Source organism: Melozone crissalis, unplaced genomic scaffold (genome assembly GCF_028551555.1).
Source record: "Melozone crissalis strain CALT ecotype California unplaced genomic scaffold, PUWL_Pcris_2 ptg000014l_1, whole genome shotgun sequence".
NCBI lineage: Eukaryota > Metazoa > Chordata > Aves > Passeriformes > Passerellidae > Melozone > Melozone crissalis.
This window is the reverse complement of record NW_026535792.1, coordinates 9,773,125-9,786,714: the sequence shown is the minus strand read 5'-3', so window position 1 is coordinate 9,786,714 and position 13,590 is coordinate 9,773,125. Positions and strand designations below refer to the sequence as shown.

At 45.0% G+C, this 13,590-nt stretch overlaps 1 protein-coding gene across 1 annotated transcript; it reads left to right on the top strand.

Moving 5' to 3' along the window:
* The first annotated feature begins 18 nt into the window (after positions 1–18).
* On the top strand, positions 19–13,590 carry WHAMM (WASP homolog associated with actin, golgi membranes and microtubules). Its single transcript, XM_054272955.1, is given in 12 exon segments — positions 19–53; positions 55–106; positions 109–666; positions 3,460–3,633; positions 4,909–5,059; positions 5,547–5,716; positions 6,383–6,548; positions 7,503–7,690; positions 9,001–9,087; positions 9,172–9,267; positions 9,647–10,160; positions 12,436–13,590. Coding segments are annotated over 12 exon segments (2,472 nt in total). The 5' UTR covers positions 19–24; the 3' UTR covers positions 12,723–13,590.

Here is a 13,590-nt window from a genome sequence, read left to right as displayed (position 1 = left end):
TCCCGCCCCCTGCCGCTGCCGCCAATGGGCGCGGGCGCTGCCGGTGACGCGCCGGGTCCCGCCCCTCCCGGCGCTCGGTTTCTGTTTCGCTCCGGGGCCCGCGGGGCTGCCGCCGCCGCTGTCGCGATGGAGCCGCAGCCCGACAGCCTGGAGGGGTGGGTGGCCGTGCGCGACACCGCCTTCGCCGAGCCTCAGCCGCCGCCGCGGCTCCGCTTCCTCGTGGCGTGGAACGGCGCGGAGGGCGCGTTCGCGGTGACCTGCCACGGGCGGGCGGAGGCGGCGGAGCAGGCCCCGCAGAGCTGGGCCGGGCTCTTCTCGGCGCCGGCCCTGCGCGGCGTCCACCGGCAGCTGTCGGCCGTGTGCCCGCGCCTGGAGCCCGCCTTCCCCGAGCTGCCGCCCGCGCTGCCCGGCGCGGCCTCCGGCGGGCTCTGGGCCGTGCTGTTCCCCGGTGGCGCCGCTCCGGACGAGGCCGAGCTGCAGGAGCTGTGCCGGGCGCTGGAGCTGTACCTGGGCTGGGCCCTGGAGCTCTGCGGCGCCCGCGTGGTGCTGGACGCGCTCTTCGCCGCCGACCGCTGCTGCGACGACGAGTACTTCGAGAGCCTGCACGAGCTCCGCGGGAAGGCCCTGCGCGGCCACCTGGCCCGGGCCAAGGAGGCCCTGAGGCGGGTACGGGAGGAGAGGAGGCAGCCGGGGCGCGGGGCTGGCCCGAGGGTGCGGGGCCGGGGCTGCCGGGCCGCGCTGCGGGCAGGGAAGGGGCCCCTCGGTGCGGGACTGTGTTCAGTGCTCGGTGCTGCTGCTCAGCTCATGGGTGCGCCTGTGTGAGCTCCGGCTGGGCGCCCCGTGCTCCCCTGGGGGCTGCAGGGAAGCGGGGCAGTCCCTGCTGCTGCTGCGGGACTCCATCGATCCGGGCAGCCTCGCCAGACTCACGTGAGCAAGGGTGACCGAGTCACTGATACCAGCTCGCTCCTGGTGTTGTCCAATGTCCAGATTTGTGCTTACACACACGCTTTTTTATTGTCTGGAAGCTACAAAGTCACTTTCCGAAATACTAAGTGTCATCGGTCTTGGAGGTGCACCTTTATTAAGTGGGGAATAAGCCACGTCCACGTGGGCAGTCGCTGTAAGACATTGGGGCTCTTACTTAAGCTGCAGACACTCCTACAAAACACATTGCTAAAAACATCCAGGGGTGTTGGGCAATGGGTGGAACAGTAACCGAAGAGGAGAATACAATCATGTGCTAATTTTTTAACCTCCCTGAGAAGGTCTCAGACTACATGTTTGCAGTAATGCTTGTAACTGGGGGATTCTCAGTCTTTTTTTAAGACCAAACTTAGTCCTGCTCCTATACAGATAAGTGGTTTGTATTCTAAGAAATTGTGTGTGGGTTTTTGCTGGTTTTTTAAGTATCAAATTCTGCCCTACTGATTGAAGTAATGATGATGTTAGCACTTTGTTCCTTCGGTGCCTTAAGTTTCTTCTTGCTATAGATGTGTTCCTGGATCTTTTCCCCTTCTTGTAAGCAAGGATTCAAAGGGTGGTGTGTAGTGACAAAGTTGCAGTTAGGACATCGGAATGTTGACGAGTTACAGACACTTCAGGCTCAGCAGTGTGGTGCTGCTGTTTCTTGCAGTACCTGTTTACAATCTTCTTTTCTGGCAAAGTAGCCTGATCATGCTTTGGAGGAAAGTTATGACAGTTGACTTCAGCCTTCTCTTTCCTATTGCAGTATTCAACAGATGAAACAACACTACTTTTTCAGAAAGACACTGTTTTTAAAAACACAGCTTTAGTTTACATGAACATGTGCCTTGTTGTGTACAAAAGTGTCTGTTACTGACTAGCAGTTCACAGCCGAGTTAGAAATACATTCCAGCCACCACGTTCTCTTGGAAGCAGCACGAGTCTGTTCAGCTCTGTGGCAGTTTGGGGCTTGGTGGTGAGGTACAGCTTGGTGCCTCTGATAGTTACTCTCTGATTTCCAGCTATGTTTTAGACATGGCTAAACATGCTGTAGAGTGTTATTGTACTTGCAGGCCTAACAGGGACATAAATTCTTTATACTGTAGTCCAGACCAAGTTATGGAAAACTTAAGAAATAGACATTAAACCAACCTGAAGTACCAGAGCATCCTTTTTTGCTTTTTACATTAATATCCTTCACTAACACTTCCCCTCTACTCACTCTAAGCATCCTCCAGGAGCAGCATGACCCTCACTTGTTGCTTTTAGACTGGGAATCAAAAAGTCAGCTCTTGCATTTGTATTTGGCTTCCACAGTGGGGCAAAAGCAGACTGAAATTGCTGCAGGTGGGCCCTAGGACTGTGTCTGAGCTGCCACGAGCTCCTGGGAGGCCCAAGAGGCTGTCACACATGTGGGATTATCAGAAATGTTGGCGTTCACGTTCTCTTGTTCCCCTGTCGTGCCAGGCCTGCAGACAGGGTGGGTGGGAAATGCCCTTGAGCTGACTTCCACAGATTTTCCCTGGGGAAGTTCCTCCATACATGGGAACTCTGCTGTCTTACCCAGACTCAGCTGGCAACAACAAACATGATGGTTTCATTTCAGTGCTTTTCAGTTGCAATACAACCCAAGCTTTTTTTTTAATGTTTTCTCTCACTACTGGTGGCACATCCCCCCATCCCATCCCCTTCCCTCTTTATGGAGCTGCAGAGCACACGCTGTCCTTCCAGGAAGGTCTGTTTCTCAGTGGAACTTAGCTGTGTTCTCTCAGCCAGCTCACTATCCTGGCATGTAGAGCATGCCATGGGCTCTGCCAGCTGGTGTCAAAGAAAAACCATTGAAGCTGTGATTGGTACCAGTAAACAAATGCAACTGAGGGGAAATCCCCAACTTTTTATTTTGTCATAGAAGGAAATAAATAGGACCTACTGTATCGAAAGGCAGTAATTCCGTGGAAGAACTGACACTTACAAAGTGTAATACCACTAGAACTGAGGTTAGAATTAGCTATTATAAATTATAGAAATGCTAAAGGAATTTAACTGCAGGGTGTATCAGAAGTAAATGCCAGTCTGTTTTTTTCTGTGCCTGAAGTCACAAATTCTGGATTCAGAAACTCATTAGCAGGCATTTAGTAATTGTGGAAGCAATGCAGCATCCAGTTTAAGAATACCTTGCTTGTCCTTCCAGTACAGAATTCCCAAGATCCCCATTTATGTTTATAAAAAGCAGCAACCAAGTCATCTGCTCACAGTTACTAGAATGTTTCTGGTGGACGCCCTAGGCAGGATGCTCCTTGCAGGCTCCTGATGGAATGTGCAGCAATTAGTGCCTCTGACAGTGTGGAGTTGGGGGTGTTTCCACCTGGGGTGGCTGCAGAGTGCCTGGCACAGGGAAGGAAGTGTTGGCAGTGGAAGGACAGGTCTGGAGCCTGGCAGCATCCAGCACACACGAATGCAAAGCAGCCGTGGCTGATTTACCTTTTATCCCACTAGGTTCTGCAGCAGCATAAAAGTGCTGACACAATGGTGGCTTTGATGAAGGTTTATGAAGAAGAAGATGAAGCTTATCAGGATTTGGTCACCATGGCAACACAATTCTACCAGTATTTGCTGCAGCCCTTCAGAGACATGCGAGAGCTGGCAACACTGTACAAACTGGAAATCCTGGTGAGTCTGCCTGTACAAAGTGAAAGGCCAGGCTACACAGTGGGGCATCAGCTGCTCTTGGAGCAGTTTAGTCTCACATCATGTAACATCCCCTATTTCTGGCTGTACCTGCTTTTTTCCCTCTGCCAGACCACCAGACATGACTGATAAATTCAGAGTTAGGGCAGAGTCACTCTCAGGATCTCAGAATCCATGATGATGGCTTGACTAGAACTGCAGCTGCCTTCCCACTTAAAAGGAGAATATCCCCTGGCTCCACCTCCCTGGGGTTTACTCTCTGGGAGGCTGAATTTACTGTGTTCTAAGTAGCCTTTGTTGTGCCACCTTCCCATGGGATTAGTTTTTTACATTGAGAGTGTCATCCCCAGGAATGCTGATGCACCAGATTAACTCAGTTGTGGAGGAGACCTTCCCACTCAAAGGAGTTTTCTGTTACTGCTACAACCTGCTAGAACTGCAGATGAAAACATATCATTTGTCCCTGCATTCACTTTGTTTTATGTGCATCTTAAACTGGAAGCACATTCTGAAAGTTATGATGCCCCTGGAAACAACAGGCATTTACTATGTTGATTTTCCCTAAATAGTGTGTTAAAATTAAAGTGAGCTGTTAATGTTCCTGAAGAGAGCAGAACAGTTTTAAGTTTAGATTAAGGTGCTTGAATATTGAAGGTCTAAACCTGTGACAATAAAATGTTCAATGTACTGTTCTGAAAATTAAAGTGGAAATTGGAAAGAATGAAACAAAGATTATATTTGAAAAAACCCTGTAAGGGATATTTAGGCTCATTTGAAATATAATTCTTCTAAAAATATATTTGAATACTTGGCTTGTTCCTGTGTCTCCTTTGTGGACTTGAAAACATTCTCTTCTGTTTCTTTTCTGTATCCCTGTTCCTGTGTGAAAGAGCTGCCAAACTGGAGAACCTGCTGGTGCAATGTGCTGTCAACACGTGGGGAAAAATAGAAGAGAACATTGCACATTGAAGTGTTACTTTTAGTAACAATAAAAAACACTTGTGTTGGATGTCATTTTAAAGATGATAGTTTAAAAATATTTTAAGAAGCAAATTAATCCAAGTGTGAGGTCAGGATTGGGGGACAAAGGTTCTGAATCAGCCTAGAGAATGAGAAATAGGAATGAGCAGTGATTCACTTTGTGACAGGTGAGGGGAAGGTTATGTTTGCCATTCTTGAAATGTCTCCAAGTGTAGCATAGTGTGGCTGCACCTCTGTGGAAACCAGGTGGTAACTGAGAGTTTTGTGTCCTTGTAGAAGTCTTTGCAGTATGATAATCTGGGGCCTAGAAGAGTAGCAGCTTTGCAGAAGGATGCTGATGAATGGACTAAGAGAGCTGAGAGTGCTGTGTGCTCCATCCAGGATATCACAGTGAACTACTTCAAGGAAACTGTAAAGGCTCTGGCAGGTAATCAGAATGACTTTCACAAAAGGTTTTGTAAATACCTAACTTAAGTGACTGAGAGCTCTTCTTACCTCTGTGCAGAACCTGATGTTTGGGTGAGTGTCCAACTTAAGAAAGAAATACTTTATTCACTTAGGATTTGTATCTTTTAACCAGTTTAGTTTACAACTTGGATTTGACTTGCCTGAGATACACAGCTGCAAACCTCTGCACAAAAACCATGGGTGCTTTTAATGCTTGATGTGCAAGCCTCAAGGATTTCAGCATGTGAACAGAGTATGTTGCTGTGCAACTGTTAGGGTGTATTTCCATGGTGCAATGAAGTATTTTACTTACATGTATAAGGTCACAAATTCAACCTTGTAATCTTGTAATTTCTAAAGCTTCAGAAATAGTTTAATAAGATTAGCATTTTTAATACTTCAGAAACACCCAAGGGCTGTTAGTACACTGCATTTCTCATGCTTTACTGCCATGTTTTAATCTACAGCAATGCACAAACAGATGGAGCAAGATGAAGAGAGATTTGGTAAAACCACCTGGGCATCAGCTTTGCCACGACTAGAAAACCTGAAATATATGTTAGCAAAAGAAACTCTTCAGCATCTGAGGGCGAGAGAGCTGTGCCTGAAACAGAAGAGAACTGGCATTCAGAAACTCGTAAGACCTTACAAAGCCTCCTTTTCTGTCACTGTTCTTTGAAGGGCTGATCAAAACCTACCAAAATGGTCATGAGAGTAGGCTTTTCAAGTCTGTCTGTGCAACAATTTAGGTTTTCAGCACAGTTTTATGTTGTGGAAAATGCATGTCTGCTGTTTGTTAATTGCTCCTGCATGTTTGAGGACACTCAGCAAAGCTTAACATACATGCTTTTAGACTTCAAGTATCATTTGAGCATTTGTGATAATAGTCTGAAATTGTTTCCTTTTATGGAGATAAAGACCAGATATTATTTTCAGAGAACACTGAAAAATTAATATACTTATTTAATACTAATCTTGGATGCCACCAAACTGCTGCTGGGAGTACCTGATATTTATTTTCCAAGAGTAGTGTACTGTACCATGTATAATTGTTTTCAGGAGCAGTATCATTTGTACAGATTATAATTAAGTCTTTCCTGGTAAAATGAAGGTAAATTTATACTTTAGGTTGATAAGGTTCTCTGCTCCTCTGAGTTTCTGCTCCAAGCCATTTCTAATGCTCTGTTGCTTTCCATACCAAAGCAGCTGCCAGTTAGACCAGGCTCCTTATAGGCATCTGTGCATCCACACGTGTTTCATGTGTGCATATTTTGTTACTAATGCTTTTTATTTTCTGTTACAGATGGAGAATCTTGGTGAACAAGAAGAGAATTTAAGTATAGTGGAGGAGCTGGAAATACAGTATTATGAAACACAGCTGGAATTATATAATGTACAGCTTGAAGTATTGAAACATGAAGAGATGCTGCTTATTGTACAGCTGGACACTATAAAGAGACAGATTAAAGGTGAGAATAAAATATTATTTAAGCTCATGTTCAGAACACAGAAGCGACATAGCCTGCTCTGTTTTCAATTAAAAAGAAGGATATCATTGCTAATAGAAAGCACGGCTGGAAAACATTAATGCTGTGGTACCATCTGATATTTTATCTTTAATTAGACACTTTAATTAATTAGGCACTAATTTGATAACACAAGTTTAAAAAAAACAGCCACAGCGGTTGCTCCTCTTGCTAGCAGCTGTGATATGTGCATGCCCTGGTTTAGCATGGAGTAATTTATATTGACAGTGCTTAACTGCTCTAATAGCTGCAAGATCTATGCACAGAAACTGGGTATCATGAACCTGCTGAAGTAGGTCCTGTACTTCATCGTCATCTATTCTAATCTAACATGTAGAAATTATAAAATGCATCCTCTAGTGACAAAAAGAGGTGGTTATAGGTAGAATGGTACCTGAACACTACTGTCTTCCAGTTTCAGTGTCTCTTTATGACACAGTTACCTCAAGTTAGGCACCAGTCGTGTTCTTATTTGTGCTTATGAATTCTCCATGAGTTTACCCCATACACTGTGAGGTAAACATTGCTGCCACTTGTTACATAACTGAAGCGTGGTAAATAGTAAAATAAGACACCCAGTGTTGATCAGAAGAGTCTTCAATTTTCCAGGAAAAACTCCATTTGGCGAAGGTAGGAGTTGGAACACAGGGAGACATTTGAAAGAGGAAGCTAAATAACAAATGCTAACAGCATAAATTTGATCCTGCAAAGCTGCCCTGTGAGTAACGTGACATGTTTGCATATGACTGTGAAGGACCCAGCTCGCCTCTGGAGCTTTGCACTTACTCATAACTAACTCACTGCCTTCAATGGCTTTGAAAATGTCATTAGCTCTTTAAATGTTTAAATAACTGTGGCAATTTTTGGTTTCTTAAAAAATGCCAAATGCCTTTTTAGAGAAACAGGATGAAGTTGTTTACTATGATACATGTGAAAATCCTGAGGAGCTCAAGGTCATTGAACAGAGCATGGGACAACATTTCGCTAACTTGTCAGCCATGACGGTGCTGAGGCAGAAGACAAAGCAGTTGGAGACAAAGCGTGGGACTGTCTGTGCGAGGAGAGCCTACCTCAGGAACAAAAAAGTAAATGCAGTCCTGGAGATGTGCATTTCCTTCAGCTGATGTCTTGACTCACGAGGGATGGACAGGAAACAATTAGGGAAGTTTGGGTGGAGCGTGCAAGATGATTCATGACTCAGTGCCAAGGCCTGCAAGCTGAAAGAGGGGCAATGTGATTTTAACAGCTTTACACTCCGTGGTGTGGTGCAAGTGTGTCTGGCTTGGAAAGAGAGCACAAACTTACCTGGGTGACCCAGGTGTTCTCCCATCAGCTAGACCTTACCAGAGCCCTGTGGGGCCAGCTGGAGCTTTGCCCTAACAGCCTTTTCCAAAGCAGCTGCAGTAGAGGAGGAAACTGACCTTCTGTGGAGGAAGCTGCAGTGATAGGACAACTCACACACTGATACTTTCTTTACCTTTGAACAGGAGGAAGGAGAAACTTTTAACAGCTCTCAGTTCTGTGCAAAGGGCAGTTTTTCCTTTGTTTCCCAATCAGAGCAGAACACTAGGAAGACAAAAGTTGACTCTCATGAACCTTCTCAGTAAGAGGAGTTTACCTTACACCTGCAGTTCTGGTGGGGCAGAGAGCAGAGTTGAGGTTCAAGTCTGTCTGACCTTTTATCTCTCAGTAGCCTGGACAAACTGGGAATTACATTGGAAATGTTTTGTGAGCCATCATTGTCTCTTGCTTGCAACTGCTTCCTTGGCAGACACTTCTTTTGCTTCTGTTTTCATTTACTTAATTGCTGTCTATTGGTTGTATAACACTGAAGCCAAATGCCACATGGTTTGCAAATGCTTGTCCAGCCATGTGGATAATCCCCCTCTGTACAGAGACAAAAAGCAACTCCCAGAGAAAATACTGGAACCTGTGTCTTCTCTTTGGTACTTTTTACCAACAGAGGGAGAGGGGGAAAAGTAGCTTTGTATTTTTGTAGTGCTTTGCTAGCTTCCTTCTTGCCTTCCTCATGTCTTTGCATGAGCTCATTTCTTCTCTTCTTTTCATCTCCCTTTCTTCTCTTTTTTTTTTCTTTTTTTTTTTTTTAATAAACTGTAAGACAGGGGTTGGGTCACATCTGGATCATTTTTGCTCCAGCATGAATAAAAATATGGCTGATTAGGAGAACATTTGCTTTAGCCATGAAGGAGTCCCACAGACTTCACCATGAGGGTCTCACATCTGACACTAGTTGAGCTTAGCCATCTTTCTTGGCACTGCCGAGCACCCAGCTGTGGTTGCTGTTTAGTGGCTGGTGCTCGGGAGTTACTGGCAGAGCTGGTGCAGAGGAAGTGTGAGCTGACTGAGAGTTGCATGAATTCTGCTCTTCCCCCAGGATCAGTGTGAGGCGAGCCACCGGCAGAGACTGCAACAGGCAGAGGAGAGCAGAAAGCGCTTCCAGCAGCACCACAGCATCCAGATAGTGAGTACCCAACAGCAGCCCTGGGGAGTCTGGCAGCTGCTGGTTTTCACACACTAAGGCTCACTTACTTGTGTTTTAATGCAGAAGAGAGACAAACAAAAAGAAGAGGAGAAAAAGAAAAAAGCTTGGATAAGCCAGGAGCGTCAGAAAACGCTGGAGAGGCTGAAAGTATTCAGGGAGGCAAGTACTGTAACTGCAGTAGTCCTAGATGGTGTCAGAACATGTCAGAAAGCAGCCATAGCTCACATGTGAGCATGGTCCCAATCAGAGACAACTGTTGGGATAGCCTAAGATAGGATATTATATAGTGAGTGCAGGTGATTAAACCTCCTAAAGATACAGTTTCTGGGTGTGGACTTTGTTGCAAAGAATACAGGTGAGGAAATGGCTTTGAAATAAATGCTTTATTATTCATTTAAATTTATTCAGGGTTGAATTTTCTGCTTGAATGGGTGAGTGGGACAGTTCTGTGCTCTGTGTGGCTTTTTATCTCATTGGGGCTGATGTTTTGGCCAGTCCAATGGAGATGTGACCTCCTGCCTTATGATTCCTTTTCCAGAAGTGTCCAGCTCATGTTGTTCTGAAGACGTCTCGTCCCCAGCCTCGCAGTCCCAGGCTGCCACGAGGCATCCCTCAGCAGGCTGTGGTGCTGTCCCCTCCCCCTGCATCGAGCACAGGGGCAGCCCCAGCAGCTCTGCCCCCTGCACCCTCACCAAGAGTAAGGGCAGCTCTCGAGCAGCCACAGAGCATTCTGCTTGTGGAAGACAAGGAACCAAAAGCTCCGTGTCAGAATACCCCAGCAGACATCCCTGTCCAGATTTTTGTTACTGATGGGGACACAGAGGAACAAAAGCACAGCGAGGAATTGATGGGCTCTCCATGCTCACCACCTCCTCCTCCACCACCTCCTCCCTTGCCCCCTCCACCCCCACCTCCCCCCCTACCGTTCCAGTTAAAAACACCATCAGCAACAGAGGATAAACCACTTCCCCTCAGCTCTGAAAGCCCCTCAGAAAGCCCTGCACTTCACAGTCAGGATGACTCATCCAGGAGGTCTATAAATAATTGCATAGGTAAGTAGGCTCACATCAACTGCTGCTTTTTAATGCATTTCCTGTATTTTTGTGGTCTCCCTCCCTCCTCTGCTTCTGGACAGGAATAGCATGTAGTTTTGATCAGGAGAATGAGGCTCCTGGAAAGCTTAGTCTAAGAAATGACATATAACACTGACCATAGCTCAGGATGTTAAATGAGTAACAATGATTTGCGTGTCCTGTTTGAGGTACTTCACAGGGTCCTCCTGATGGTGCAGTCAGAACACCAATGTGGGTAAATTTGTATCTGTACTAAGGCTACATTTTAGTGTTCATGATGTATGTACTACAGAGCTGGTAATTGGGCTGCTTATGTGCACAGCTTTTGTCCACTTAAAATTTGCTTGGTTTTTAAATAAAGGTTTCCTAAGGGAGGGAATTCATGCAGAATTCAACCAGGATTTGAAAGGCAGGTGAATAGCTTTGGCATACATTCCCAGGGAAGAAATTGTGCTCTGTTACACCTTTGCTTTGTTAGCAGGATCATGCAGGTGTAATTGAAGGCTGAACTTGGCAATTGTAGGAGTAGTTTGAATGAGAATAGAGCTCAGCAGCCTCCCAGGGCTGCACTGGGTGCATCCTGCTAACAGATTTATTTTTGTCTCTGAGGTGAGTGGATATTTTGACTATGTCAGAGAGATTGATCTAAGCTGGAAGGCTGCAATTTTTTTTGTTGTTTTTCACAGTGTAGCTTATGCTAGTATGAACAGTGTCTTTAAAAGTTGTACATTCCTTTTCCTTTTCAACTCTTCACAATACATCCAAGCAGCCTTTGTATCCTATCAGTTCAGAGGCAAACCACAGGCAGAAATACCAGGGGAAGTTCAGTGTTTTCAGTTCATCCAAGCTGTGGGGAAGTACAAGCAGCTGAAGGGCTGAGACACAGTTGAGTTACCATAGTTGCATCCAGTGCATACTTCAGTGTGGGATATCCATAGGATAAATTCTACCACAGATACTCTTAAGAAGCCTTGAGTAGCAACAGGAATTGTACACCAGAGTAGTCTGATTACTATTGGAACAGCCTTTCTGGTAGCTAGTATTTGCTGCCATTAATGGCCTAACATTGATGTCTTTTCATTATTTTTGGATTTATTGAAGAGATCTGTTTAGTTGTTTACCCCTGTTTCTTGAAGAAAGCCATCATGTCAGTAGCTGTAACTGTAATTGCTAAATTACCACAGGAACTTACTGAAACAGCTTCATAAACATGTTGGTTTTAGTTATGGGCTACTCATGTCTTTGTGTGTTAAAAGCCAGGAGAGGCTGCTTTCATAATTTGTTTGTTTGACTAATCTTTTACCAGGCAGCCCATTTAGGCAGCAGACTTAAGACTCTCTTACTTGTAGGCTTTGTAAGGCAATCTGGTGGATCTTTGCTTGATTATTCTCAGTCTCTGAAGGTAGCAGGATTTAGCAGCCTGTTCCATTTCAAGTGGTTGATGTTAATCACATAACCTTGTGTGCACTGCGCATGGCCAAAATGTTTCTAGCTGTGAGGCACAGATGGTCTGGACCTATTGCTGTCCAGGGAAACAGCCTCCCTGTCTGACAGTCTGGAGCAAGCAGCAGAGAGTCCAGCAGGAGTAAAACTCAAATTAGTGTGTATCAGGAACTCTAGTGGAAACTCTCAGTGTGGTTTCCTTCATGGTCTGCAGTTCAGAAACATACACCTGAGATCTAAATCATGTTGTAAAATAGGAATTGTTTTCTAAGTCCATGCAGAAAAGAGCTGCCTGCATAGGCCTGATCTGGCTCCCAGTGACTTCAGTGGTGCACTTTAAAGCCCTTCTACTCAAATCCTTCCATTTTTCTCTTGGCTGAGCAAAAATGCAATTGGCTGTCTCAGCAGGCTTCTGGGCAAGCTAGGAGGGATGGTGGATTGTTTATAACACAGAATGCAAGAGATTTTTTTGGTTCAGTGAAATTTTTTTGAAAGCCCATAAAGTTGTAATGAAAAAGAGTGTTGTCCTTTGTGTATAATTTCTTCCTTAGAGCACAGCCTTATATAATGATGAAGAGGCATTGGATTCTCAATTCAAGACGTAAAAGCTGTAACTGCTTTTTAAAAGCAGTTCCAGAGCCTGCTGTTGCAGAGCTTGAAGGAGTCTGTGCCAGAGCAGACCATTCTTGTGCCAGCACAGACCATCCTAGGGCTAGCACAGCTTAAAGGAAGAGCCCTGAGCACTTGGGTTTCATGCCTCTGAAGTGTGGTTGTCTCATTTTTCTGGTAACAGTAGCTGGGTGTGTTGCAGGGTCCATGGATGAAGTTCTGGCCTCTCTGAAGCGCAGTGAAGTTCACCTCCGCAGAGTGGAGCAGCCAAACCCCTACACCTCTGTGAAGGACAGCATCCTCTCTGCCATCAGGCAGGGGGTTAAACTAAGGAAAGTGAATCGAGATGCTGACAGAGATGGCAGCAGAGGATCCCCCAATGAGCTGGAGAGAAGCATTAAGGCAGCCATGCAGAGAATTAAGAAAGTGTCTGCTGATTCTGAAGAAGAGGAGGACAACGATCAGAATAATGGAGAATGGGACAACTAACCTGCCTAACAGACTTGCTGACTGCAACAGAGTTTGTGCCTCATTTTGCACATTGTAGAGGACTGTCCCTGTCAAAATGAAGGAACTGTGTGGTTGTGTGTGGTGTTCTCATAGTCCAAAATGTCTTGTAAAGTAAGAGTCCTGCTGAATTTCTGTAGGAGTTACAGATTCATATTTTTGCATGATAAATCATACTCCAAATTATGCTTGCACTAATAGGTGTTCCTGGCTCAACCATGTAGTGTTTTCACCACATCTGAAGACAGCTGAAATGCTGGATTTAAACATATATTATTTAGATTGTTACTACACAGTGGGTAATGCTATCACAACAAAGTTTAAGGAGTGAAAATATAACTGAAAATCTCTTTTGTCAGATAAAAGTAGAAGCAAATCTGTGGTGACAGAGGCAGACCAAAAAATGTAGCATAATCTGGAGCCTCTCACTCCTACCTCCATTGTCCAGAAAATTCTTAAATATTTTGCTTGTCTAATACAGCTCACTCTTAAGTAACTGCCTGGGTATTCCATTTATCATCATATTAGAAAGTGTGCACTTTTGGATGGCTTGATAATGCTGATTGGGGAGATCAGTTTCAAGTTTGAAATAAACACTACTGCAGTAATTACTGAAAAGTTTACTTTTTTAGCTGAAAGGTTAAGTATAGAGAACTTTTAGATGTTAAATGTTTTTCATACATCTGCATTTACAATGACCTGTTGACATGAAAGAAAGAGCCAAAATACTGTATACAATATTTTTCAGGATTTAGTCCTGAGATGCAGGGCTGCATTTCTCCACTGAGAACTTCAATGCATGTTTATAGCTACTGTCATGAATTTAAATTACCTGATGGCCTTACAAATG